The 27,516-nt window shown below is 43.6% G+C and overlaps 1 protein-coding gene across 17 annotated transcripts in view; it reads right to left on the bottom strand.

Annotated features, from left to right (window-relative positions):
• The window catches only part of ADGRL3 (adhesion G protein-coupled receptor L3), a 478,165-nt gene that overhangs the window by 1,675 nt on the left and 448,974 nt on the right, over window positions 1-27,516 (bottom strand). For 8 of the 17 annotated variants that reach the window (XM_015861714.1, XM_015861715.1, XM_032444006.1 and 5 more), the window contains 2 exons: window positions 13,299-13,427; window positions 4,770-7,719 (listed from right to left, as the gene is read on the bottom strand). The exons of 1 other annotated variant lie outside the window; for it this stretch is intronic. In XM_015861714.1, coding sequence (XP_015717200.1) covers window positions 6,920-7,719; window positions 13,299-13,427 — 929 coding nt within the window. In that variant the 3' untranslated portion in view covers window positions 4,770-6,919. Of the gene's footprint in view, window positions 1-4,769; window positions 7,720-10,072; window positions 10,913-13,298; window positions 13,428-15,233; window positions 15,307-27,516 lie in introns of those variants that run through there. 8 more of the 17 variants (XM_032444008.1, XM_032444009.1, XM_032444011.1 and 5 more) reach the window with 4 other exon arrangements.

The raw sequence follows: 27,516 nt of genomic DNA, 5'->3' as shown, positions 1-27,516 counted from the left end.
GCAAATGGCAATTTCTGTGGGTTTCCCACTTTTTAATCAGTAGGAATCACTGCAGAGTAAACAGATTTGTTTTGATATCAGACATTATCTGAAGGGTACTTCACAGGCTGTCTCTGAGAGCTCTACCGTACAGCTGTCTCTGTAATAATTAAAGCTCCAGGAGCAAAACGCCTACTTGCTGGGGCATGGGTCAGGAGAGGCAGCCACATGCTGCGTGGGGCAGAGCGAACACATACAAGAACACTCAGGGAACGATTCAGGTAACAGTCTCCCTTAGCATCCAGGGAGATGTTAAGGTAGGCCACACATACTCTGGAAGAGAATTACAGATGTTTTCTAAGGGTAAATCACCCCATCTTCTGTCCATCGAACAGCCATCAAATCTCTGCTGCAGCAAACCTCACACAGAAAGTGCTACCAGGAAAACGCTGGGGGTAGAACCAGAAACTATTCACTTTTGTTCCTCAGCTTGGCTATTTTTGCTGCTCTTTGAAAAGGATGAAATTTCTTCCTCTCCTTGTAGCTCATCACTTTGTTCCAGGCAGTGGGATGCACTTTTTCCTTTCATTTCTGCACTGCTTTGTATCACAACAGCTAAAAATGTTTGGGTGTATATTATACACTGGGGAAAAGAATCCCAAATCCCACCTATTAGATATGAAACACTCTTTAAAACCACCTGCATATATGAATGGCAGCAATCAGGAACCTGCTGAGATGGAGGCTGTGTGAAGGCAGAGCCCAGGTGCGTGCAGGGCTGGGAAGGCACAGCATCAATGTACTACATCATTTATCTGTCGGAGAGAGCCTTGCTAACAGGGCTGCCAAGCTTGAAAAACATATAGCCCTTCCTCTCCAGAGACAAAACTAGGGGGAAAGATCCTTTTATCCTCTGTAAACTTGGCCCAGCTAATGAAGTTGTTGACCCCTCATCCCCCAAAACCTATTTATCGGTGGAGGTTAACAGAGACTTGTTCCTGCTGAAAGGCAAAGCCTCCAAAGCACAGGCATTTGCTCTTGCATTGAGCTTTTCTGCCATAGGGACCTGAACTAAATTCTCCACGAGATGCCTTGGGGGGAGGTGGGAGAAGACAGTATGAAAAGAGCTTCATTATAACCGTAATTTATTCATGGAGCATCATGCTGCTGTTTTGAAGTCATAACAGTACATACATTTGACTGTAAGCAGCAATGGAAGATACTGGGTCATCTGTATGTGCTCAGAGCAATGCAGCATTGCTTTTCTGCACCAAAATTCTACATTTAACGTGCTGTCCTGCCAGTGTGAATGAGGCACGTGTGGCACCAAGAGAAGCCATAAATATTCAATGCTTTAAGACCAAAAAGAAAGAAAAAAGGAAAAGACAGCTGTAGGCTCTCACTATATTCCTTCTTGTCACCAGAACACAACAATTTGCCCGTTAAACAAAAGTGGATGCTTCTTCTCTTTGGGCACAAGATTGATCTTATGGGACAAGGATTCAGGCCTCATCCAAAACGTGGCCATGCACACCATGCAGCTCTGCTCCTGCATTTCAGTTGTTGCTTTGGGCTTAAGCAGCACTGTCAAAATGCAAGCATTTGCTTCCAGCACATAATAACTGCTCTGGGTTTACCAATATATATATATTTTATTATTGAGGTTTTAGTTTGTGTTTTTACATGTGTACAGAGTATTTAAGGAGTAGAAACATAAGAAAAGAAGTGAGGGAGGGGGGAAATCAAAAAGACAGCAAATAGTTAGGAAGCTGAGTTGTTTTGTTGGCATTGTGCTGGAGGAGACTATCACCATCTGGAGTACCAAATACAACAAACAGTAACCACCTGCTAAGAGCTATTCTGGTGTGGAAGGGGAAGATTTCCAAGTTCTGTCTATGCTGAATAGCCTCAATATTTCAGCGTTAATCAGACCATCTCCCCTGAACTAGGAAAACATGCCACCAGCTGCATGACCCTGCACATCCCCAGGACATGCTGCCCCACGGAGTGTTTATCCAGCCCTGGCTCAATGTCCAGCAGCAAAAACCGACTGCAGAGCGAGGGCTTCCCTGTTCTGGGCCCACAGCCCCACTTGCTTTTGCTGGTATCCCTGCTCAGGATGCCCACTGACAATGTCTGCTGCCTTCTCTGGCAGCGTTGATCACTGATTTTATCTGCTTTCAGCTTTGTGCTGTAGGATGTTCTCAGCTCTGTTACCAGAGAACCTGTGCCGACATGACACTTTGAGAATGTTTATGAGCACAGACTATTTAAACCCTAAAATATTCATTGAATAAAATTTGCATAGTCTAGCTGAATGCAGCAGGTAGCTAAAAAAAAAGAACTTTGCAGATAGAAGGAGGAGATCACAGTGAGACAGATGACCAAGCCACTGCTCTTAGGCTCTCCTGAGACTGCTTTTAATAAGATGAGCTATCCTTACATTCCTGTTGTGCAGGCAAGTCTGCAGGGTATTATATTCTTTATGAACTGTCAAGATCAAGAGTGTGTGAGGGCAACAGGGATGCAGGCAGGGACATAAGGACCTTCATCACTCAGATTTCAGGGAATTAAATGCATTCACTAGGAGGAAAAGAGCAGCACCGTAGTAAGCAATAATGTCTACGTGGTGTTTCCAAAGCTGTGATGAACACCCTAAACTTGTAGCCTATGTAGTCTTGCAGCCTTTCTTGTTATATCTTTCTCTCCTTCACAATTTTTTTGGGGAGATCTTTATAGTCTCGTGCAGCTTGTCCCTTATGGCTCTTGCAGAAAATGAGCAGCACTGCCCTTAGGAGCCTAAGTGTCCTTAAGCAGTAGGAAACTTAGTGGTAGTCCAGCAAACTGGTGCATCCAGTAGCTATGGGGCAATCTGACATCCGATATGGGATTACTCAAAGAAAGTAATCTTGTTTATCTGCAGGTGAGGAGGAGCATGGGAAAAAGAGATTTGCTACTTGCAAAATGCCCTAGGATGATGGGACATTGCATGCAATGCTCAGTGCTCACCTTGCAGCCTTGCGTATCTCCATTTCCCTTTCCCACCTGCAAGCAACACTTTCAGAAGAAAGGATGACTCAAGCTATGCATTGTCACTGGAAATCCTCACTCCACACGTGCCCAGCAACCAGCATCTCCTTAAAATGGTCCCATGCTTCCAGCAGGGAAGCTCTGTATATAAGATTGATGGCTCTGCAGAACCAAGCATTTCTTTTTTGCCTCTACTCTGTTTTCCATGGAAAGTTGGATGCTTATTGCAGTCAAAGGAAGCTTCAATATTCTGTAAATCTTTTTTTTTTTTAATTCACCTGCCCCTGCCCCTGCCCCTCCTCCCCCCTCTGCTACTCCCCTTTCTTTTATCAAAGCTCTATAGAAGATCCCTCTGATACAAGGCTGCTTACCCACTTCAACCCAGCTGGCTAAGTTGTGTGCTCCAATCACAGGTAATGGACTTAATACCATTATCGCTACTGCCTCTTTGTCAAGCATCATGAGTACCACAAGCTGCTCTCTTGCATCTCCCTGCCTTTGCTCAGCATTAAGAAATGCCTCAGAAGTTCTGCAGTCCTACCTCCCACTCCAACAGCATTTTAGGCTTCAAAGGCTTTAGATGAGTTTCACGTGCTGCACAAAAGACACCGCTGTGCTGCCAGTCACGTAACACATCTATTGAGTTACTTATCAACAAGCAGAAACCTTCGCCATGCCAATAATCAACTATCTGACACGATAAGAAACTGTTCCAAAGAGGAAAAAATGAAAAAAAATTACCTCCATCTTGCTCCCTCCCTCCCCAAACCAAATGACAGTCTTAAAATGTACTTGGCTTGATGTAATTAATGATATCTATTTCCCCTCTGTTTTGTGATTCAGCTGTTTCCAAATTCGTAAAAAGCACCAACAGTGAACCCCGTGGTGCCAGCTCAGCCTGGGGATGGAAATAATCAGCTTGAAAATAAACAGTGGTTTTTGCAATCAAAGTGCTAATAGGCATGGTAGCTGGAGGACAGAAGCTCTCGTGAGAAGGGGAAAAAAGCCTGTTTCCTGCTGCATCAGAAATACATGGGAAGGGGTGAGGTGAGAACGACCATTTGGACTGAAGAAAGCCATAGCTATTTCGTAGGACACAGTCATCTCATAGCAAATCCACTACTGGTTTGTTCTTGCAGTTTCAGGCACGCTACACTGATCACCCGCCTCCCATTTTATCATAGCAATATTTGCTACAGTGAATCTCACACTCTGTAGGAATTTAATCCCACCAAATCCTTGGAAAACCACTTTTTGGAGACTAATATGGTAGGCGAGCTTTAACTTTCTCCAAAACAGAGGTATTTCAAGGCCTCACAGCCTCAATTGGACTGTGGGAAATATTGGTTTGGCTCTGGGATCTGAACAGTTGTGTGCATGCATCTACCACTTGCCTCCCAACTCTGACCCTGCTGGCAAAGAAAACAAAACCATGCAAGGAGGCAGCGAGGCAGAAGCCAGTGGGGCAGAACAAGGGCACAGCCAATAGCTGTTTTGCTGTGATTCCCCAAACTCCTGGTGGGAAAGGCCAAAACCCAGACCTGGCAGGAGGCACAGCCTGGTCAGAAATGAGGTCTCCTTCCCAAGGCGTTTTGGTCTGAGCTGCTGGTTGCAGAAACACCTTAGGACAGCCCTTGCACAGACCCAGTTGCTCTGGAGGGACCTGAAGAGAGGCTGGGCCACTGGGAAGTGCAAGGGGGTTTCTAGCACACGTCTGCACACATCTGGAGCAGGAAAATAATGAGACAGCAAACAACGACTGAGGCCTAACGGGGACTTGTTTTACTCTTTGACATGCTACCAGCGGTATTCAATCTCAAAAGAATCATAATTAAAAAATAAAAAAAATAATTAAGAAATCATTACAATGATTAAAAAGACACATGAAATACTATGCTCAAATAATCTGCATGTCATTTTCTGGTTTATACAGTAGGCACAAAACAGACCTAGGATAACCTGCAAGAAACGTTGGGCCAGCTTTGTTCTCACCCAGAAACAAGCGCTGCTAGATTGATACTTCTACTCAGCTGTAGCTGGGTAACGTTTGTGCTTAAATTGCTCAGCCAGGCTTCCTCTCTTTGGCACTGCTCACCCATGCCCTAAAGGAGTTGGAAACTCGTACTGAAGACAGCAATGGAGAAAGGAACAACAGAGAAGAGCGATTAATTGTACAGTACATACATACAGTGTCTTCTAAATTGTGATCAGTTGTTTATTGGTTGGCAAACAAGCTTCACTTTTACAACAAATATTAGTAATGAGGTCATTCAACTGCTGAGACCATACAAAATGATCATAAATTAAAAAAAAAAAAAAAAAAAAAAAAGAAAAAGAAAAAGAAAAGAAAAAACAGGAAAAAAACAGGAAAAAAAAAAAAAAAAGAAAAGAAATTATACTCCGTGCTGCTAATTTACCTCTGGAAAGCCTATGTTACTTAAAATCGTGTCAAATAAATAAATTTTCTGTTAGGCAAAATAATGAACAGAAGACTTTTTTTTTTACTTTTTTTTTTCTTTTTTTTTCTTTTTTTCTTTAAAAATCACTGCAAAAAGTACTTTTTAGATCACTACGCATCAATCAATTTTCTCCTTAACCACTGCAGTACAAGTGCCTAAACGGGGACCGGACGAGGCCATGAAGGCCCTTAGCTCCTATGGGGATATTGCCGTCTCATGCAGAAGCCCCGCTACGACTACAAAAACCTCTTGGCTTCTAGATGCAAACCTACGGCCTGGGTGAGGGGCTGCTTGCCAAAGATGCTTCACAGGATTCTTGTTATGATCGGTTGTGCACTGTAAACAAAGTTTGCCTGCTCTATTCTGCAAAAAGTCTGCCAGCCATGTGGCAGCTCGAGAAAGATACACAATGAGGAAAGAAAAGACTCTCTTGGTTGAAAAGAAACTGCCATCACATTCCTAAAAATGGACCTTAGAAAGTGGTGTTCGTTTTTTCTGCCCAGTGAGACATTTTGTTTACCGGGATGGGAGGGACTGAGGGGAGAGGCAAAAGGAAAGAAAAGAAAAACAGGAGTTATGAAAAACCTTGCTCCTACTGGTAGACAAACTTACAAGACCAGCACAACAGAAAAAGTTCTTATTATTATTATTTTTTTTTTCCACTACATTAACAGGGACGCAAGTTCTGGAGGAACAGAAAGCAGACTATATGTGCAATGCTAGTATCTGTACATTACATAGAAACTGTTCGATTCTCTTTTTCTGCCATTAGTTTTGATCGTCAGTTAATACAGCAAAACATAAAATATGCCTTTAGCATATAATTCTAGGATTCCCTTCCGTATCATTAATTTTTGTTTCGGTTGCTCCCGCAGCGAAGGGTGCTGCGATCAAACCGAGTTGTGAGTGACCAAACCCCGTTGCACGATCCGGATTTGTAACAGACAGTTTGCTAACTTGTTTGTTTTGTGCAGCACTCCCACCTAGATGCGCCATCGCTACTAGTTTCAAATGCACATTTTTGGCCTTTTTTTGTTTGTTTGTTTGTTTTTCTTTGCTTTTTTTTTTTGTTTGTTTTCTTTCTTAAATCAGGTCCTCAGTATTAAGAGCAACACAGCATCAAGGATCGTTTAAACAAATACAGCATAACTTGAGAAGGCCACGAAGTGTGCCATTATCTGTCCTATCACTTTCATTAACATAATGAAGTCTGTCTGAAGGGAGGGAGGATGGGGAGGGACTGGGGAGAGGGAGGGGGCAGCAGTTCCTGTTCTCTCCGGGCTGGCCTAAAAATTCCAGTAAAAAAAGTCCAAGAGTTTCATTTCGCTTAGAACAGCATGAAGATTTAGGAGTACACACAATATTACCACTGCTTGTATTAACTCAGAACAGTAAACCGAGCGTTACGGAGGGGCCGTGGGTGTCCGTTTGCTTCATTTTTGCTTAACCTTCTATAGACTAGTGACCAAATGAGCGGGTCCTTTTGCACTGCCGTCCGGGGAGGTTCCCTCTTTGTTCGGCGGGACTATAAAGCCGTCGCTACTGCCTCGGCCTAGCTGGTAGTACGTGTGTAGCTGATGGACGTGGTTCCTGGAGCCGAGGTTGGGCATGCTCTTGTAGTAAACATCATCAGCGTCGCCGCTTTTTGCCGCAGGGGGGTCGGTCTGGGTGCTGGCAGCAACACTTTCCGCCACGGGCATGCCGGCCAGCGCAGGCATACTGGTGTACAGAGAATCCCTGTTGGGCGACTGGAGGTCGTCCGTGTGCTCGTTGGTCAGCAAGGGGAAAAAGCTCTCGCTGTTGTCCTGTGGGATGCGCCGCCGGCTGTAGAGGTGGGGCTGGGGGCCGTCAGCCGAATACACGCGGGGAGGCAACAGCGGGGCGTCCGACTCCTCATGGATGAGCTCCAGGCCCAGGCTCTCCTCGTGGGTGAAGGAGGTGGCGTCGTCTAGCACGATGGCGTCGTCCTCGCTCCCGCCGCCCACGCTGTTGACGAGTTTGTTCATCAGGTTGCGGCTCTGCTCGCTGGAGCGCTCGTGGTTGTTCAGGTAGGAGGGGATGTAGTTGGAGGTGAGTTCCTTCAGGATCTTTTTCTCGAGGGCGTTCTCGGTGTGGTTGTACCCGCGGTCAAGGATTTGCACGCAGTTGCTGAGGTACTCGCCGCTGGCGATGCTGTAGCTGTTGCCGTGATTACCATTCAGTGGTAGAGTATCCGTGACACTTGTATCCCTGGCATTGTTCAGAAGCCCCTCTGAAAAACATTACACAAGAGAGGGTGACTTGTACAAACAGGACACTCACGCGGGACGTGCACACTCACACCCTTCCTAGGCTGCCGCGGGGCCAAGGGGAAGCGAGTGGCGTGCCGTTTCAGCACTGGGGAGTGTGCTTCAGCACAGGTGTGAGTGTGTGGCTCCGCTTCGCTGGCTTAAGGCCTCGCTGCTGGCTTAGGGCCTCACTGCTTGAAAACGGAGGGCAATAGCTAGCAGAAGGGAATAACCTCCCCCTGCCAGTATTTCCTCTGGCTGTTGTGCACTGCTGCTTCCAGAGGCTCTGGGATTTGCTCTACACATTCCCAGGGAGCTGAGCCTTAGCTGGGCCAAAGTGCCCTTGCTGCAGGGCTTTGGCAATTCACCCCAGCTGAGGAGAAGTATTTGCTGTGTAGGTTAATCATTAGCCAAACTTCACCTGAGACTGTATCCTTACTAGCTTTGGATGGGGAAAATAAATCTGCACTCCCTATAAGAGGAAAGACATGAGTGCTAAAGGCAAGATTTGTGATTAGCTCATGCAGCCAGCACGGGGCTACAAAGTGCTTCCTGTCCAAAGCATTTCTGCAATGAGGCTAAATGTCCTACCCCTCCTGGCCCAAGAGCACAGACAAAATGATTTACTTCATCTTGGTCAGCTGGGAGTTTCCTAATGTAATCGGTACCGGGGACAGCTATAGCAGGGTCTTGCACAGGCTTTAAGAATACATTCCATCTCCCTTTCCAAGTGAAAGAAGAGGGCTCAATGGAAGGCAGAGCAAGTACTGTCACTGCCATAGTATGGCAGACATGGTAGGACACACATTGGGGCTATGGGGACACTCCTGAACCTTTCTTGACAGCCTTCTTCCCTGCTGCTGTGTTAGAAGAGGCAGCCCAGGGAAATTCAGATGCCTGGCTCGCACAATGAATTTATATATGCACAGACAGCTGTATAAGTGAGACGTCTGAATTTCAGCAATGAACTGGCCTGCTTGCTACTGCTGTCTCATATTTTGCTGGCCTGTCAGCACAGCCAGCACAAGGCTGGAGCTTGATGCCATCCTTACTCACTCTATGGGGTATGGTGGAGCAGGTAGGCAAGTGAGAAGAAACCCAGGCCACAGGCAGGTTAAGCTGCCACACATTGTGGGGTTTCTTTATTTTTGGATTATGGCCTCCCCAGAGCAAAGACAGACATGGGAAAGCACAAAATCCTATACCAACCTTTCAGCTAAGGGTTGTGGGTGTTGCCGAAAAATCATAAGCAACTCCCAGCAAGCAGCAGTGGATGAGAGGAGCCATTAGCCAACAATTTAAAAGTTGCTCTTACCATGCTTGGTACATGGCATGTGTACCTTCTGAAAATACAGGATTCGGTCTATATCTGCGATGTCATAGTTGTGCATGACAACGGCTGGAAAGTACTAGTGCAAGCTTTTATTCTTTCTTTTGAGTGAAATACCCAAATGTGTCTGTTGTCTTCTAGGTTTCTGAAGGTTGGAAGGTGGTGCCGTATCCCGGGTTTCCAAACAAACAAGGGAGCTATGCGAAAAGTCAACTAGCCATCACAGACATAGAGCAAAGCCGCTTATTTTCATGTTGGAAGCTCTCCAAATGAGCCATGATGTCTGGGAAGAAATGGGAAGTGAGCATTTTAGGGGAGGATAGTATGCAATGGGTGACGGACATGACAGCATCCGTCTAATAGCTGAGTGCCGTATGCATTGAGGCACCAAGCAATGCTTCCACTGCCAATGCATAGAGCTAGCTGGAGGCTGACAGGGTTCAGAGGGAAATAAATGAAGGCATCACATGTGAAAACAGTGGGGTCTGTAATAAAACGAGCCATATAAAAATGCCATGACCTTGCAAATCAAAAGGTGAAGTTTAAAAGAACTGCACGCATAGCTAAATGAGAAACTAGTTTGGGTAAATGATACCACAAAAATGGGAAATGAACAAGGAAAGCATCATCTAATCTTAATTATATATATATGTACACATACATATATATATATATATATACACACACACACACATACACACGCATACACAGATATATACATATGTATATTCATATGCTTTAGATTCTTTTGATTTCAAAACTGTGAGATGAATTTCCTTTATTAACTACATCATCTATATGTGATGCAATAAAAGTGAACTAAAAAAAATTACATTTGATAGGCAAAGTTAAGTTTTACTCCCATACTTGTCTCTCTGTAGGTTGCTAGAGGAAAGCATGAAGGAAAGGAAAGAAAAAACAACAAGTAAGCTTACAGCGACAGTAGGAGAAACATGAGTAAAAAGCAAATTGAGTTAACGGAAATAATTTTCACTGCCCAGAGTACATGAATTTGTTACATGGTTTATTTCAGGTTAAAAATATTGACATTTTAGACAGAAAAGTATTTTACCCGCAATATCAATGGACTACAGTTTTATTGAAAATATAATCACATTTAAAACTTTATCCAATGCCATTATAAATGTTCAGCGTGCAATACATCAAGAAATAATCCCTGGAAATTTTAAGAGAAGTTTAAAGCTGGCAATGGTCATGCTTGAAAAGACAGGCACTGTCAATGTCATTTCCAGAGTCTTAAAATGAATGGCTTTACTTACTGTTAGTTCTAATAACCCCTGGCAGTTGAAACTGAAATCCATTTCCTTGCTAAACTGTTTTGCTGTCCATCCTTTGCAACAGCGCTTTGCAAGAGTACGACTTAGCTCGTCATGGGGCTGTTGGCATTTAACAAACTTTTGCAAGGAAGCGTTTCCTTTCGGTTCTTTTTATAACCAAACACATGGAAAATTAGATGGACTTTGCAAGCAAATGTGTGAGAAACAGTAGTTCGAATAATGGCATCTCTAAATGAAGCTGTTGAGAAGGAAGGGTTAAAAAAAAAAAGCAGAGCCAGAGATGAAGATGAAGAGCCATTGTTAACTGTCAACTTCTCACTTTGCATGGGTCTGTGGCACGCTGTTATATAAGCAGAGCTTGTTACGTGATTTCCTTCTTCTCTTAAACTTATCAATCACAAAAGCAGTTAGGCCATTTTGAGACACTTATGCATCCAAGAGACCGAGTGAGTACACATCCATCAGATGCAAAGGGCAGTGAGCGCTTCGCACGTGCTGCGGGGTGCCAGGCTCCTCACCTACCATCTCCTCCTCCTTTTACACTCTGTCCTGTGAAGGAATTGCTTTTGTCACTCGTACTTGGCCTCTGGCCTGTTGGGTTCCCATTCTCAGCCTCTTTACAATGCTTTTTAGGGCTCCCAGCCCCTGCTGAGACGGGGCAGCTTCAGCTTGAACAGAGAAGGCATTTTAAAGCATGGAACTGGAGAGGAGAAAGGAATGGGCAGACCGCCCCAGACTCCACATTTATCCTCTTTATAGTGTCTGTCTCTGTCAACGATCAACACTAGATGTGGCAGATGAAGGTGCAAAAAATCATGTGGAATGAGTTAGTAGGGCAGTGTTAGCTAGCGTACCTTCCCTGCACACCAGTCCTGGCCAAAGTACACTCGTAGATGGTGACAGCATCTACTTTTACAATGCGTTATCATTGCTTTAGTTGGGTTGCTGGTGCAGCGCCCTTAAACCGCAAAGAACCCAAATGGGTTTTGCTAAGTTTCCCTTCCACTTCTGGTTCTCCTAATATACACACTTTGTAACGGAATGCTTTGTCCCAGGAAAACAGCCAGTTTGAAAAGCAAAAGCTCTATCACTTTCTTCAGCCATTAATTAACTTGCAGCCTCCTGAATATAATGGGTTGCATTTTGCTGCCTCTGAAGTCATTGGCAAAGCTCCAGTGGCTTAAATGGAATCAGTAGTGGTCACACTCTCTTTAATCTCCTAGGAATGTAGTCTGGGCAACTTTCTCTGTCATCCACCTGGCTGCATTGCACAGAATAGCACGTTCAAATCAATAACACTGTTTGTGGAATAATATACTGTTAACTCAGGTAATGGTATCAGAACCCAGTCTTATAAACTAGAAGAACATAAGACTATTAAAATGCATGTAAAACCTTTTGTCACATTTCTGCTCAGATCTCTTTTGTCTATTTGAGGCACCCAGACCTGAACCTAAGGACTTGCCTTAAGTTAGATACTGACCCAGCATTACAGGCTGCCACTTGATTTCAAAGTCCCTTAAATCTCAATATTATCATGCAAAAAGATATACAGAATATCAAAGCTTGTTTTGACATTTGTGATACACTAAAGATCTTAAAATTCAGAGCATTTCATGCTTAACAGTAGCCCCTTTCTAGAAGACATAAGTGGAAGCAAATTTATTGCACAATGTTAGCGTAACTTATAAGAAATTAATGAACAACAAAAAGGTCAAACACTTGTTTCCTTGTGGACTGAATGAAAATACCCTATTGATACAGTTCAGTATCTGTGGCTGTTATTAAAGAATGCACTGCTATATAGCACAATGGGGGTTTTACTGCTTGCATTATAGCCATCATTACTCTCCCTTCCTTAGGGATCCTTTATGGGAAATGGGCTCCTTCATTGGAGAGGAGAGGTGAAAGAGTGCTAACTCCCACAGGAGGTGACAGAGCATGATGGAGCCGGAAAGTTCCACACCTTGGCTGCTCTTCTGTCCTGATCAAATACCTCTGCCTGACCTGGGCAGTGGCACCAGGACAGCAGCCTACAAATACCACCTGCCCCCACAGCTGGAGCAGAGACACACAGACTGGGGACAAGAGACTGACCTCACAGTGGGAGCCTTAGCTGGATACGACTGACTCTACCTGCTCACTTCTCATTGCCAGAACAATGTGCCAAGAGCTCTGACCTTCCCTACACCTTTTTCCAATCTTTCTTTCTTCTTACTTCCTAATAGCATATACAAAATGTATTAACACAAACGGCAAAACATTTCCTCCAATGTCTACACTCTGCTCTCTGGAGCTGACCTACACTCCTTGCTTCAGCTGTACTTTTTTTTTCTTTTTTTTTTTTTTTTTCCTACAGATCAAGGGTCTTTTTGATTTTTTTTTTTTTTTTTTTTTTCTTGTGCAACCCCCGGAAGACATGCCGGTGTGCTGCTGACCACATTTTAGTCTGCCATTGCAAACAAGAGCAGCTTTGGTGTCAAAGGCCATTTTAGCTTCACTTACCTTCGGAGGTGTTCCTGCTTCTGAAATGAATGGTTTAACAAGGAAATGTGCTGACAACAAAGAGAGGAATGGATATATCTGACAAAACACACACACACGAGACCAAAACGATACAAAAGCAAGGGGATTAAAAAGAAAAAAAATCAAAATCAAAACCACTATGAATGTTTTGAGTAGAACTGATGAGTGTCTCTCAAAGTGAACTTGATTGCTCATGGAAAAAAAGCCTACAGAAAATGGAAAAATGCATTGAAATGAAAGGAAAGAGAGGATAATTTTTGTGCCCAATTCCAAAAAGCAAAGTGTGTGTGTGAGGGGGGAGAGGGGAAAAAAAAAAAAGAAAACGGAAGAAAAAAGAAAGAAATGGGCAAAAATAAGCCACAGAAAATGGAATTCTCACTAGAAAAGTTAGAGAGAAACTCCTGCACACCTTGTGCGTTGTACATGCTGACAGAAGGGTTGTTATAGACCGCCGATTCCCCGAGCAATGTATTATAAGGGTTGTTAGTGCCATGAGGACGAAGCAGAGCATTGGTTATAAGATGATTAGCCATGGCTCCTGGAGCAGCCCGATAGGAAGACAGAGAAAAAACAAAAAAGGTCAATCAGGCAAATGTGGCATAAAAAAAAGGGAAAAAGAACATTCAGAATGACAACAGTTGAATTAGTCCTGATTACAAGCAGCCAGCTAATTAGACTTGAGAACTGTATGCCACTAAAGCAGCACAGATGTTACTGACAATGCACAAATCCAAACTGATGCAAAAGAAAATGGATCAGAAAGCAGATAAGCTACATTTATGGTGGTTCCCCAGTCGCTCGGAGTGTAAGCAAGGCTATGCCCACATGCTTGCTACAAATAAACAAAGGAAGATGGCAGCCTACACAATGGCGGGGGGTGGTGGGGGGAACTGTCCAAAAAGTGCCAAATGAAGAAGAAAAAACAAAAAAGACTAACATAAAACAGCACATTCAGTTCCCACTATGGCCTAGGATCTCTCTTACTGGTCCTTTAAAATGTATTTGAAACTGAAAAAGTATAATAAAAAAGAAACGATGGAAAATGCAACCTCTCCAAAGGCTCAGCCCTTATTGGAGAACTCTGCTCTGGCAACCAGTTTGTTGTATCTAAGAGTATGAGTTCACTGCAGCTCCTACTCTAAGAGGCTGTCCAGTGCCTCCTGGCAGCTGGGTAATGAGAGCACCTCAGTCTGGCAGGGAATGAGAGCAGACCATGGGGGACGTATGCTTGGAAAGTCCCTGTTTTCCAAGCAAACACCTTTTTGCCCTCCTTCCTGTCATTTGTGAGTGCACAGCTAGCAATCAGCCTCCACCTTAGGTTTTCCCCTTGGAGCTGCAGACTCCGGACTTCTGCTTTTCAGGACCATCAAAGCTTAGCAGGTGGCTGCCAAGACCCACCTTGTTTCCCATTGCAGGTATCAATCCCCAAAACAAAGCCTCCCCCCTCCTTCTGCTGACCTGCAAGACCAAAAAACCATTAAACCCTTGACCTGTTAAATCTCCCCTGGGATTCAGAGAGGCAGCTGACTCAAAAACTCACCCTTAGGCAATTCCTACTCTCATCACAGGAGTACTCAAGGGCACAAAGTAATTTTCATTTACTTCCTGGGCTTAAACATTATAACAAATCCTTCCTACTAGGAAAATAAGTCTTTGATGGGGCAACTCCAAGGCTATCAGCAGGCAAAGAGAAAGGGAAGGAGCACAGAAAACAGACCACCACCTTTTCCTCATCCCAGTCCCCTTCCAGGACACCAAAACCTCCATCCCAGACCTCTGCATCCCAGCTTGGCCCCTAGCTGGAGCAGTAGGGTTACCTGGCTGTCACCAACATCCTCTGCCTAAACCCAAACAAGCATTCAGAAAGCAAATTCCTCAACACCAGCCACTCTTGCAGGGTCATCTTTGTCACCTATGGGGTGCAGAATCCACCATCTGCCTATCTCGGGGTCGGAGGTGGCCCTGTGGCATAGTGGAGGCAGTCTTTGCAAGATGTTGATGTTTCGGGTGCAAACTTTTCTCTGCAACTAATTACCTGGCTTCTACTTTCTTTCCTCCTTTTGTTTTCTTTTGGATGATGTTGCTGAGGATATACAAGCCCTAGGTTCGTTTCTTAGAATTAAGCTCTGTGAAAGCTCACTCCAACAGAGCACTGAAAGAAAGCAGAATCCATCCTGCCTCTCCTTTATGATTCCCCAGCTCTTCCCGTCCTGAGGTGAATGGCATTAGCAGGTCACCCAGCCTTTTGAGCGCAGAACAAGGTAGAAGGCGGCACTGTATGAGGGCTGCATGCCAGGGAGGCTCCTTGATACATGCAGCTGCAAAAAATACTGGTTTCTCTCACCTGATGTTTTGGCTATACTGATGTAAAGCAAGATGAACTGTTGTGTTTGGAAATAAGGAAACAAAGCTGTCTCCTGTAAAAAAACATTATATGAACACTTAACTAAGCAACCTTGAATATAGCTCATTGTCACATGAGTCATTCCTTTTGTTCTGGTGATGTGTTTATCTATTAATATCACATACTAGACTGAGGACGAGGACTGTAGGAACACCTTCTCTTCTTGCACTTGTTTTATACCAGTGTAACTACTAAGGCCATGAAAGTAGTCTACGCTTTTATACCACTTCCAAACAAGCTGGGCCGTAAAAGACTCAAAGAGGGATTTACTTTTATACAAGTACCAGTGAAGTCTGGAGTTAATGACAGTCACAAATTCCGAAGTGATGTAATCCTCCCATTTGAGATTTAACCCAATCTCCAAGTTGGTTGCCATGAGACTTGATGTAGATTAGAAGGCTGTACATGCCCCATGGCTTTGAGCTCTTTTGCTCAAGGTGTCTTTCAATGGCAACTGCAGAAAGAAGCATCTTATATGATGTTTTTTTGGCCTGATCTTCTCTAACACACTGGGTTCCCACAACAAAGATAGCGATGCTTTTCCCAGGTTTGTACCCTGCCTGTTGTGATGGATGAGCTTCTGCTTTCCTCTCCCTTTATCTGTGAGGGTGTAGAGATTTTTTAATTTGCTGATCTAAATGTCAGTTTTGAAGTCAGTTTTGAGTAATTCTGGTACAAAGCTGAAGTAAATCCACTGATATCTCTTTCTGATGCCTTTCAATATTTTGGGCACTGAAGAGTAAGTTCACATCAGGGTGGGCTGCCCACAGTGTACTTCACTCTTTGTGTGGGTCATGGAAAATACAACCTCTGGCATCTTAAAAAGAAAATCACATATGCCTTGTGTTCATTATCTGGGGTCTTGTTTCTTCTTAGCTGCTTTAAAGCTGCAACATTCCCTGCCTCAGAGGATTGAGAGAGAAGAACTGCATTCAGGCTCCAGAGAGCCTAAAGTTAAAGCTTAAGATAAAACAATAATACAACAGCCAAATCCCCATTATTGAGTTCCTCCTTCCCAGGAGGGAGAAAGAAAAAGGTATTGCGAGCCATACATTTAAGTATCATCCTGCCATTTTCATAACACTTTATCATTGCTATAGCAACCACAAGGGCTACGGGAAAAGCAGATTAAGTCTGCAGATGAGGTATGAGCAGAAGAAGCAGGTGGGCTACCCATGAAAACAGCCATGGTAGTAAACAGCTAGTGAAGTCCAACAAAGGCCAGGATCAAAATGCACACCTTCTGAAAATGCTAAGAGAAGAAGCAAATAGGCCTATCTGGCACAACATGTCACGGCTTTCCATGGCATGACACCAATTACTCCCAGCAAATCAAGCAGCCCAGTGTCATCCTTGCTCTGCAGCACTTCAGTGGTAACATCCCCTATACAAATTCCTTCTCCGCCATTTCCTGAAGCACCTGAGCCCAGCACACAGTCACCAAGCATGCTTTTTACTTCTTTATTTGCTTAGTTATGCAGGCTGGCTTCAGCTCAGCTGCACTGCAACACCTTCAGTTCTGCTATCCAAAGGTACTCTACTGAAGGCAAACTCACCTCATTTCCAAACCCATCTCGTGCTGTGTGCATGTGGGCACGCCTGCTCTCGAGAGTGGGAAAAAGATGAGGCTTCAAAGCCAAAAGTTCACATGGGCATCTCCTTATTCAATGGGATGAGAAGTTCACAAACAGAGCCCACGTTTAACAGCAGGACAGCAGGAATTTGACATATGAACATAACAGAAGGCTACACCTTGTTAAACAGGTACAATTTAAACACTCAACTAAAAGCAAAGGGTGAAAAGAAAGATTACAAGCATATGTCACCATACTCTAGGTTGTATCGCTCAGGAACAAAATTCAACTACTTTCTTGTGGGCAGCTGGCTGACAAAGCCATACAAAGGCATTTAAGCTAACTTGAATCATCTGCGTGGTCTGCTCAACAGAAAGGGAAACATATCCAAGTACTCCTCCAGCCTTTCTGAAAATTAATGTCATGCAGTGTGGCCTAAGCAAGCTGCCAATGTATTGGGCATCACTGCTCTATTCAGGGTCATCTGCCCACATAGGTAACAACACACTCACATATCTCTTTTGGCTTTGTATCTCTTCAGTGACTTGCCAAAACCTTGCTTGCCTTGCTACGTGCATTTTAGCAGGCTGGAAACACACTGGGGAAGGGAAGATTTCCCCGCTGCCCAGAAGACATGCCAAGAGTGCAGTTTTGCAAAGAAAGGAGACTAAAGCATTTAATAAATGCAAGCTGGCAAACTAGTGAATCAATCAATTGAATGTTTCAAAAACATCCAGAGAAGCCCAGTATTTTCCAAATGAAATGTTTTTCTTTTTTGTTTCTCAAGAGTGGTTTGTATGAATGCTGACTTCGACTCTTTCTTATGATGTCATCTTTTCATTAGAGTAGAAACTAAAATAAATAGTTCAGAAAAAGCACATCTGAGTTGTAACAAAATATTCCATTGCCTCTGACCCGAGAGTCCAAAAATGTAATTTTTCTTGTCTTTTTTTTTTTTTTTTGGTTGTATTTTCAGAATGTACTGATGAGTTTCCGCTCAATATTTATGTTTTTTCCCCATTTGCCATCCACACAGCTTTTGCTGCTCCCATCCCACAGGACAGGGTAGGGAGCTGTACCCCTGCCCACTCTGCCTCCTGAAAGCAGCCAACTTATTTTTCTGTCCACAGACCTCATCAACTGAGAACCCTGGCTTCTCACACTTCATATATTGAACTTCAGACCACCCTGCAGAGAGAGTGTGGCCCAGTCCCCAGAGGTACTGCAGTGCCTTGGCTGCAGGGAGTACAGGTTTATCCGCTCTGCGTTATACAGGGCACCAACTATGTGGTTAGAGATGAATCTTTTCCTAAGTGTCCACAAACAAGCAAAAACACACTACCTTACTCTAACCATAATAACTCATCTTAACTTGAACGTTACTGAAATAACCTTGCTGCACAGATCCATTTGTAAATTCTTCCTAGCTCTGTATGTCATTGAGCATTAACTTATTTATTCCATTTTACTCTCAGGCAAAGAAAATACATTCCAAGCAGGTTTGTATGAGTCAAAGCTCCAGCCATCTCTGTGACTTTGCTTATCAGCATTCAGTACCGCTCTTTACTGTGTTGCAGGAAGAATTTTGAAGTATTTTAAACAATTCTGGTCTTCCACAAGTTCTCTTGTAAATTATTCAAACAATTAATACAACTATGAAAAGTGAAATCACACACATTTGCCGAAGGACAACGGGTATCTTCAGCATTCTTCCTTGTTCCCTTCAACAAGCGCTCTGACGTTCAGATTTATCGAGCCGTGTTCTTATAATAGCCAACAGGATTTAGTTAATAAACTTCAATAAACCTCCCTATTAAATTTCTCTCAAATAGGTTTGTTGTCACTTGCAGCATCTAATCTATTCATTGAGAAGCTATTAATACTGACTGAAGTGAAATGGAATTTCAGCAAATGAGATTGTTAAGCTCTGGGCCATCTTCTGCGAAATGAAACATCCCATGCTTTTACACAGAAACAGGGCAGGGATAGTAGCTTTTTTTCCCCTTTTTCCCTCCTTGCTCCTGGAATGATTTCAGATGATAAGCCTCAGATGGATTGTAATCTGCAGGCAACGTTCAAAACACATCACTAGTCCACAACAACTTATAAATGTTTGCCATGGGACAGAGGCCATCGTTTCACTGATTCTTTCTCAGCTGCTTGGAGCAGAAGCACATTCTCCAGATGGGACATTTCTTTTTAACCACTGCTGCTGCTTCAAAGAGTTCTATGCCTTGACTAAATAAACAAAAGTGCATCATGGCTCTTTGTTCCCCTTTATACTTATTGCTCACTAGATGCAAGCTCTTAACCAAGACGTGAGGAGCCATGCCTATGGTGGAAACTGGCCTGTACTTGCAAGAGTCTGTAAAAGCAGCCATGCTTTCTTCCTTCCTCCACAGTCATCATGCTAAGACTGCTCTGCAGCAATACTCTGCTGGATCTAATAGTCCCCAAAGCCTGCTCTGATTTCAGAAATTGCTTTGCCCTTACTTTTCCTCTTTAAATCTGATCCACCTAATGACTGAACTTCCAATTATACGGCTGTCAATCCTAAAATCAAAGCCAGTTCATAATATCTCCCAAAGGAAGAATGCCACGTCACTCACTGAAATCACTGCAACAAATCTCAGCTAACTCTGTCCCAGGCAGCAGAGAGGCAAAATAAACCAGAAGACAATCTGCAGTGGGATTCATTTCACACGTAGGCAGAAATATGAGTTAAATTCCCTAAGTTTTGATCCCTGATGCAGAAAATCATATTTTTCCTGGCATATGTAAGGCTGATTGAAAAAAAGAAACAAACCAAAAACCCACAAACCATAAACAACAGGAGAAAAAAAAGTAAAGTCAAGGCAATTGCTAGTCCAAAAGGATATTGCATTTTCCTTACAAATAGAAAATATTCATTTGCTTACAGCTACCTGGAATTCATCTCTACTTCATATACAATTATCAGGATGGTTCATTTTGAGGCCAGATGCTGACATTTAGTTAAACCAACAGCCACTTAGCAGGGCTGCAGAGATTTATGTCTTGCAAACAGCAATCCCTCTGAGCTGACTCAGTGCACGTGGACTACTCCATCCCAATTTGTGATCTGCCTGGGTGTGGGACCCAGGCACTGGTACTTGTGGGGTCAGGGAGAATCAGGGAGTGATATATATGCTCTGCAATGGTTACAAAGAGAAAGCAGAAAAGCAGGGGACACAGGGGACAAAGCCAAAGACTGAAAACTTAGGCAGTCTCATCAGGAAAATGCCAGTGGCAGTGAGATGGTAAAGAAACAGCCACCCACGCTGGGCAAAATGGAAATTTTAGAGTTCTGACATAAATTAACCTTCTGAAATTCCTGTGCTATTCCCCTGACTGTGAGCACTGGCAGACATGGCATTTGCAGTACAGGAACCTCAAGTGCTCTTGAGCATAGCCTCCCCAAGAGAGGGAGCAGAAGCCACAGCTCTTGAGAGACAGTGGCTAGATGAAATGCTAGAACAGAGCCTGCAGGCTTGCTCTGGATTAGTGGAGAGATGCCTCAGGGGACTCTCAACCTGCTTATTGCCCTTTGACTTCCACCAAACATCCAAGGGACACAAAAGCACCTCAGAAAAACACTACTCTGCTCTCAAGAGGCAGATTCAACTGAAAAGAAACAGAAATGGAACTGCTAATCATACTCCTGAGGCCGGAGGAGAGTGGGTTCACATTGCTGTTGCTGTTTGTGGCTAAATCAGCCGCCTCCAGGCTCCAGGACTGCTGAATCCCCTGCAACAAAGCTTAACCTTCCCAAGGCTGGGAGCTTTGCTAGATTCTGGGAAGGGAAATGCTCGAAAGCAGTGTTTGCTGTGCCCTTTGGGCTGGTGCAGCAGAACACACCTGCTGGCTCAGCAACGGTGTGCAAGGCCAGTATCAAGCACAGATACTCTGAAGAATGGCTGGGCTCTGAGGGAAAAGTGCCATGCCATCGGTTTAAAGCAGTGATGATGATGAAATGAGATTTGCACATTGACAGACGATGGTCTCCAAATGGTCACTGAGGCTGCAGTTTCTTCCATGGTCATCCTAGGCTCAGCTTTGAAAAGTGCTTCCCTCCAAAGGACCCTGACAACCACTAAATATGGAACACACAAAAAAAGAAAGCAAATGGAAAGAAAGCGGTATTTATTCTCCAATACCTTTGAGCCTGAACAAGAGTCATTGGTGTTGCTCAGAGCAAGTAAGAGCTGTTTAGCCAGACTGTGACATATCAGTGGATGGCGCCCTCTGAATATCTGATTGAGACAAGTAGAGGCGTTCCTACCTCTCCCGGAGTTCAAGTGCTTGCTATTTGTTTTATATGCAATATAAATTCTGAAAATCTGTCTGTCATGCCGGCCACATAAATCCATCAAGGAGAGAATGAGCATCTTGAGATAGACTGACACATGGCAATGGGAACGATCCTGCGATCCAAATTTGCACTCACCCTCTGTTTTCCTTAGGCACTGACAGCAAAGGGTCAGCTTTGCAAATGGGCTCAGATGACCAAGTCATTCTTTAAAGCGTATGGAGAAATTGCTCTTCATTTAAGCTCCTGAACTGGGGCTGACAGCTCAGATAGAGCACAGCTCTGAAGCCAGAACCAGAAAACTGCTGAACTAGGTTAAGCTATTCCTGAGCAGTGTGTGTTGATTTTTCACTTTGCTCTTCCTTCCCCTTTGCTTGTCTCTCTCTTTAACCATATCAAAAGTCAAACTGTTTTCACTGCTGTATTTCCAAATCATGTCCTACCTAATACACACCAATCCTATGCAGACACTAAACAGAAGTGTATTCATCTCGCCATACAGAAGGGGAAAATCTGGGGACAGCAACCCAAACTCGATTCACTTCAGTGCTCCAGTGCAAACCTGCAGCTACCATCTTCTGAAATGACTTCTGGCCAAGGCAGAATATCACCTTCTAATGTGTTTTATGAGGAAAAGCTTCCTAAAAATGCAGGCAGATATGGCCACCTGAAGATAATTTAAAACCTCCCCCCCTCTCCCTAAAACACACACAGACAACCCTGCTGAGTTAACAGTGCAGATATGGTTTCAGCATGGAAATCACAGCTTAATTATATTTTTGAGTGGGTGGTAGGAATTTGATGGGAGATTTCATTTAGGAAACAATCACATCTTGGGTTAGAAATCAGGATATTAATGTTCTTCATTTTAATTTTCCTCTCTGACTCAGATTCCCACTGTTTGAATTTGAGCTCAATTTGTTCTGTTCATTATGAAGAAATCCACATGAATTTGACATTAAACTGATTATCTCTGAAAACAGTAGCAATAATTTCCCTTTTTCCTGTGTACGTTTCAGATTATGTCTTTGTGGTTGATATAAAAAAGCAGGGGAGAAAAAATAAAGCAAAGAGAAATCAAGTACTTATGCAGGAGCACTACTTACAGTCTGAGACATGCAATGACACTTAGGCATTTGGGAGGAAAAGGCAAAGGACAGGGACAAAAGAATATCCTCATTTCAGTTTCCCATGTCAGAGCATTTGCAGTGGAAAAATAGGAGTGAATATGGCTTTCCTAGCTGGGAAAAATAACAAATGCACTAATACTGGGGATCCTGGAGCTTCACAGTGACTTTTTGATGGATTTTTTTTTCTTTTTTTTTTCTGGTTTTCATATACTCATCCAGCACCCAAGGTTTGATAGTGAGTGCAAGGGTGCATCCACCCTCATAAGCAGACTCCTGAGGCCAAAAGGAACAATTAAAATATTTAAGACTCTTCACCTTGCAGCAAGAGTTGCCAAAGTTCCTGGTGATCTAGTGCCAGCTTATAGGAACTTGATGGCACTCACTCGACTTAGTGTCCCCCATAAGCCTCACCTGTGTCCCAAACCCCCTGCTGGGCTACCAGTCCTTTCCTTCTGTCTGTCTCCTGACCAGACAACCTTGGATGGTGGTTGTAACCCAGCTTCCAGCCTTGTCTTTGCCTCCACCCTCTACTGCTCTGTGCTGGACCCTGGACCTGGGGATATAAAATGATAGCTCATTTTTCCCCTAGAAGAAAATATCAAATCTCCAACTTGAAAACCTGAAAGGTAACAAAGTACCATAGGGTTCATGATGTTTTCTTTTTTCTCTATCTGCTGTCTCATATCCAGAGAGAGACAGTAATTATTGTTTTACCTCTCACCTGAGACATGGATAAAAACAGGCTGAAGTTGCATTGCTGTTTTGCACTACAACTGCTTGTTTGCAAGGCTGTCTGAGCTTCTTGAGTGTTTTTTGACAGTAATGCTCCCAACGTGCAAACAGACCTGTCCCTCATGCTTAGAAGGAGGCCACATAGATGTCCCCAGAGCTTGGGTCCATGCCATACCAGCAGAGTTTCAACAATGTTCACATTTGCAGTGGTCCTTCGCAATCTGTTCCTCTTGATATCAGCACAGTGCTGAGTGACATTCCCTTTCCACCTGCGTGGACTGCACAGGTCCATGACTAGATTTCAAACGTACAAGTGTAACAGAATTGAAACAACAGTAATGATATTAACTGCTTTTCATCTCTGCTCTTTTTAACAACTGTTAACCCGACCACCACAGAATACCCTGTCACAACCACACAGTTACCTACTGTCTTCTCCTGATGAACTTGTTGCTTTCTCTACCTTCTGCTTTTCAGCCTTCAAGGAAACAAATTGGAGCAAACATTCCACCCTACAGGCAACTCAGTGTAAACTTTTGGTCCACTTTTTCAGCATTTTGTCTGAGTGTCTGCATCAAGACCTCTTAAACCTCCCAGTTACCCCTTAGGCAAAGGAAGACTTATTCTTTCCCATTCAGAAAGTCATCAGCTTGGTTCAGGTTTTACCCTACTCACCTTTTGTAGCTAACTCCAAAACAGCCTGCAGTTATAAGTTCGACAATACTAGCATGCTCAACCCTTGCACTGTCTCTGACTTGGGCAGGCTGTCCCCCAGATGTTGCTGCACATCTGGGCTGCTAATCCAACACTGTTCTACAGCTCCAGCATTACTTTGCCATGTGGTACTTGTCTGAGCTGAGTACAGCTCTACAGACTTGGCTCAGGTGTAGCAAAGTTTAAATAACTCTGCATGAGACTTAGACTTGGGAGACTGAAGTCAGCTGGATGCCATGGCATTCAGACCACAGCTGCATCAATTCCTAGTCAGGCAAGGAGGATAACAAAACGCAGGCTTGGGGACTTTGCAAACACACTATTCCACAGTGAATTACAGTCTGGTCATGCCTAACATAAATAAAGGCCAGTCCATGCTGTGTCACACATGAGATATAGCAGAAGAGAAATGCAGAGAAAAACAGACAACACTGAAAGGATCACAAGCACAGGGAGATGAAGAAACTCCCAAAATAATGTCTGCACTTTTTATCCTGCAGAGATTGGTGTCACAGACAAGCTGGAAAACCACTGAGATGAAGACATTGAAGCAGTAGGTCCAGCTCAAATTTTCAGTGCTGAGAGAAGCACAAGATGGATGTAAAATAGATGGAAGGAATACCCAGCCATGGTATCCATGGTGGGAAAAATGGCAAAGTTGTACAGTTAGAGTGTGAGGAGCAGGAAACCCCCTATCTCTTGAAACAGAGTAATTGCCTACAGGGCACACCAGCATGTTCCTCCTCTGACAGTAGAAGGGGTAGAGTGCTACATCCCCAAACACATGAAGCTATGAGCAGCAAGGGAGAACAGAGCCTAAAACAGTTTGTACTGGTCTGCAACTGGAAGTTGCCTTCAGTAGATACCTGAAATTATCATGTATGTCTTGACAGTCAAGAGTAAGTATTGGTTTCATTACAGAACACGTTATACCAGGCGAGTTTGGGAATATGCTGGAAATTCCCAGTGGGATGAATGGGAATAACGTAATGCAGAAGGTGCAAAAACAATATCATGGCCCATGACATTGGCAGGGGAAGAAGGCAGCAGATGAAAGAGGGGCTGGAGCTGAAAAAAAAGCTGCAAGGAATATGACATCTGCTAAGTCAGAAAAAGATACAGCTATGTGTCTAAAGGAGGGATGTGCCGTACAAACACGATATTCCAGACTGACATCCATGTGGTTCATGGAAGGAGAAAAGCGGATGAAGTGGGACAGCAAAAGCTAATCATAATACAGGAAAAAGAACAGTAAGGGCAGACTTGCCTGGGACATCAGCAAGCAGCAGGGGGCTGTCAGTACTGTGTGAGTGACCATGGAAAAAAGGCTTAGATGAGAAAGTACCCCAGTTAGAGGATGTGTCACTGCTGTCTGCTTTCACAACAGGAGCATGAAAAGTCAGCACCAGCCTAGGAAAAGGAGGAGTGGAGTCAGGCCAGGAGCTGGAGGCCGGGTTGATTCTTGGGAGAAAGGATAATTTTCTCTCTGCTTTAGAAACTGGGTTGTTGACTGAAGGCACTGGGAAAAATACCTGTGCATAAAGTATGTATAATTTGGGTAATATAGTTTCATGTAGAAGGTATCTAGGCTGGGAGGGCTGAAGAGAGACTTCTGAAAGTGTATACAAGCCTGCTGTATCAACCTCAGGCACAGAAAGATACCATCCATACAATTCAAGACTCATACTTGATTCCTCTAAGCTTTAATTGCACACTTGTAAATAAAACATTAATGAAATGTCTCCTTTAAAGCTTGATATATATTGTAATATTAAGAGGAAGACAAGGATTGTGAAAACCACATTGCCCTACTGATCTGTTCAGGCTTCAGCTCTCCTGAGGGAGAGATTGAAGAAACAACTTACACTTTATGCAAAGCCCTAGGACCATGAACATTTCTTTCCAGGCAGAATAAAAGGATAAAGTGTGAAATATCTGGGGCCCTCTACAGCAGGATTTCTGTTGATGTCAGGTGTAGCAGAAATGACCACCTGCTGCTTCAGAGACACTGACTCCCAAATAAGTGTTTTAACCTCCATTTTGCACAACTATCTACTACAAAAAACAACAACAACAAAAACCACAACCCATCAAACAGAAACAATAAATTATGTGCCTGCTTGTGTGAAAAAGAGGAAGGGTACCCCTGTATAATAGCACAACTTATTCAAGACGCTTAAGCATCCCACCACAAAGCATCCTTTTGAAGACAGTTACCAGGCTATTTCTGCAGTCTGTGGAGAGATGCAGGCCCTTTGCGTGATTCATCTCATGTGATGGCACACAACAGAAATAGCTGGATGAAATCCACGTTGAAGATGCCTCCCCCAACAGTTCATTTCCCAACCGACCTTTAAATAACAGGTACATCTACACGTGGGCTCTTGCCACACTGGCATGGAGACTACTCACTTAAAACCTCTTCACAGCTTTCCCAATTTACAGTCATACTCCCATCTTTGCACAAAAAAAGCTAAAACTGAAAAAAGAAATGCCTTTTTTTTTCTGCCAGCAAGTCCAAGATGCTGTTTGCTAAAGCATTTCCCTTTGTAGCTTCAGCTGCACTGGATAACAAGGAAAATTCTGTGCTAACTAAAGGATTGAACAGTTCATGCATAACACATTCTGGTTTGCTGCTGAGATGGATGGCAGAGGGGAACAGTGGTTCGCTCTGTAACCTTTGTACAACTGATCCCCCACTAAATTAGACCCAGAGAAGCCTGCTTGTAGCAAAGATGGAGAGAGACGCAAGGGCAATGCACACAGTAAAATCAATATGAGCAGAGGCATTTGCAGTAATGGCATCTTATGGCCACCTTTATCAACAAATCTCTAGTGCAAAATGAAACTACACAAGCACAAACACCTTCAGAGTGGGTCAAGGGACAAAATTACACTTCCCAGTTAACTATGCCACCTTTCCCTTTGCACTGATTTGGGAATATATGTATAATGTTAAGAAAAATTAATCACATACACTTAGCTCCCCTGCACTCTGCAGTCAATACTACTAACAGCGCAGTCAAAATTCTCAAAGCGTACCCTCATAATATTACACAGGCAAAACTCATCCTAAAAGCAGTGGGGATAATGGGTGAATAAAGACTGGAAAAGAACCAAAGTCCCAGTTCAACTCTCAGTTATCTGTTCAGTGCAACCATCAGCAATGGAAACACTTTCCATTTTCACCGTCATGATAACAGCTGGGCTCAGTAATCCAAATTCTGCCCCATCTTAATTCCAGCATAAACTGGGTAGAGACGCAAAACAGAATTTAACATCATGGTTAAGCCATAAGGTAACTGTACTAAACTACAGACAAACCAGTCTCTGAGTTTTTTCCCCCCCTCTTACTGTCATTTTCCCATAACTGACTAAAAAGACCTTTCTAAAAAGAAAAAAAAGCTCAGATTTCCTCTAGTGCCAGGCACCACATTGTCTTTGGCATGCCTCTATTTCTGTACATCTCTGATAGCCTTTCCTCCACAGATGTCTATATAAAGTTCACATTAGTCAGTTCTTCAAACTAGGTATGAACATCAATGCAGACGATTTTGTTCCAAGCACACAGTTTTTCTTACATATGTGCTCTGCTGCTCGTTTTTGCTTCCACAAAGACGACAGAATTGCTATGTACCCAGAGCAATCACAAGGTCTGTGATGCTTAATGCAGGCAGTTCACTGTCATAACGGCCCATTTTCACCATCAGCAATGAGGCCTGATACCACAGCAGCATATGGCAGTT

This window comes from Coturnix japonica, chromosome 4 (genome assembly GCF_001577835.2).
Source record: "Coturnix japonica isolate 7356 chromosome 4, Coturnix japonica 2.1, whole genome shotgun sequence".
In the NCBI taxonomy this organism is placed as follows: Eukaryota; Metazoa; Chordata; class Aves; order Galliformes; family Phasianidae; genus Coturnix; species Coturnix japonica.
This window is presented reverse-complemented; position numbering and strand designations above follow the sequence as displayed.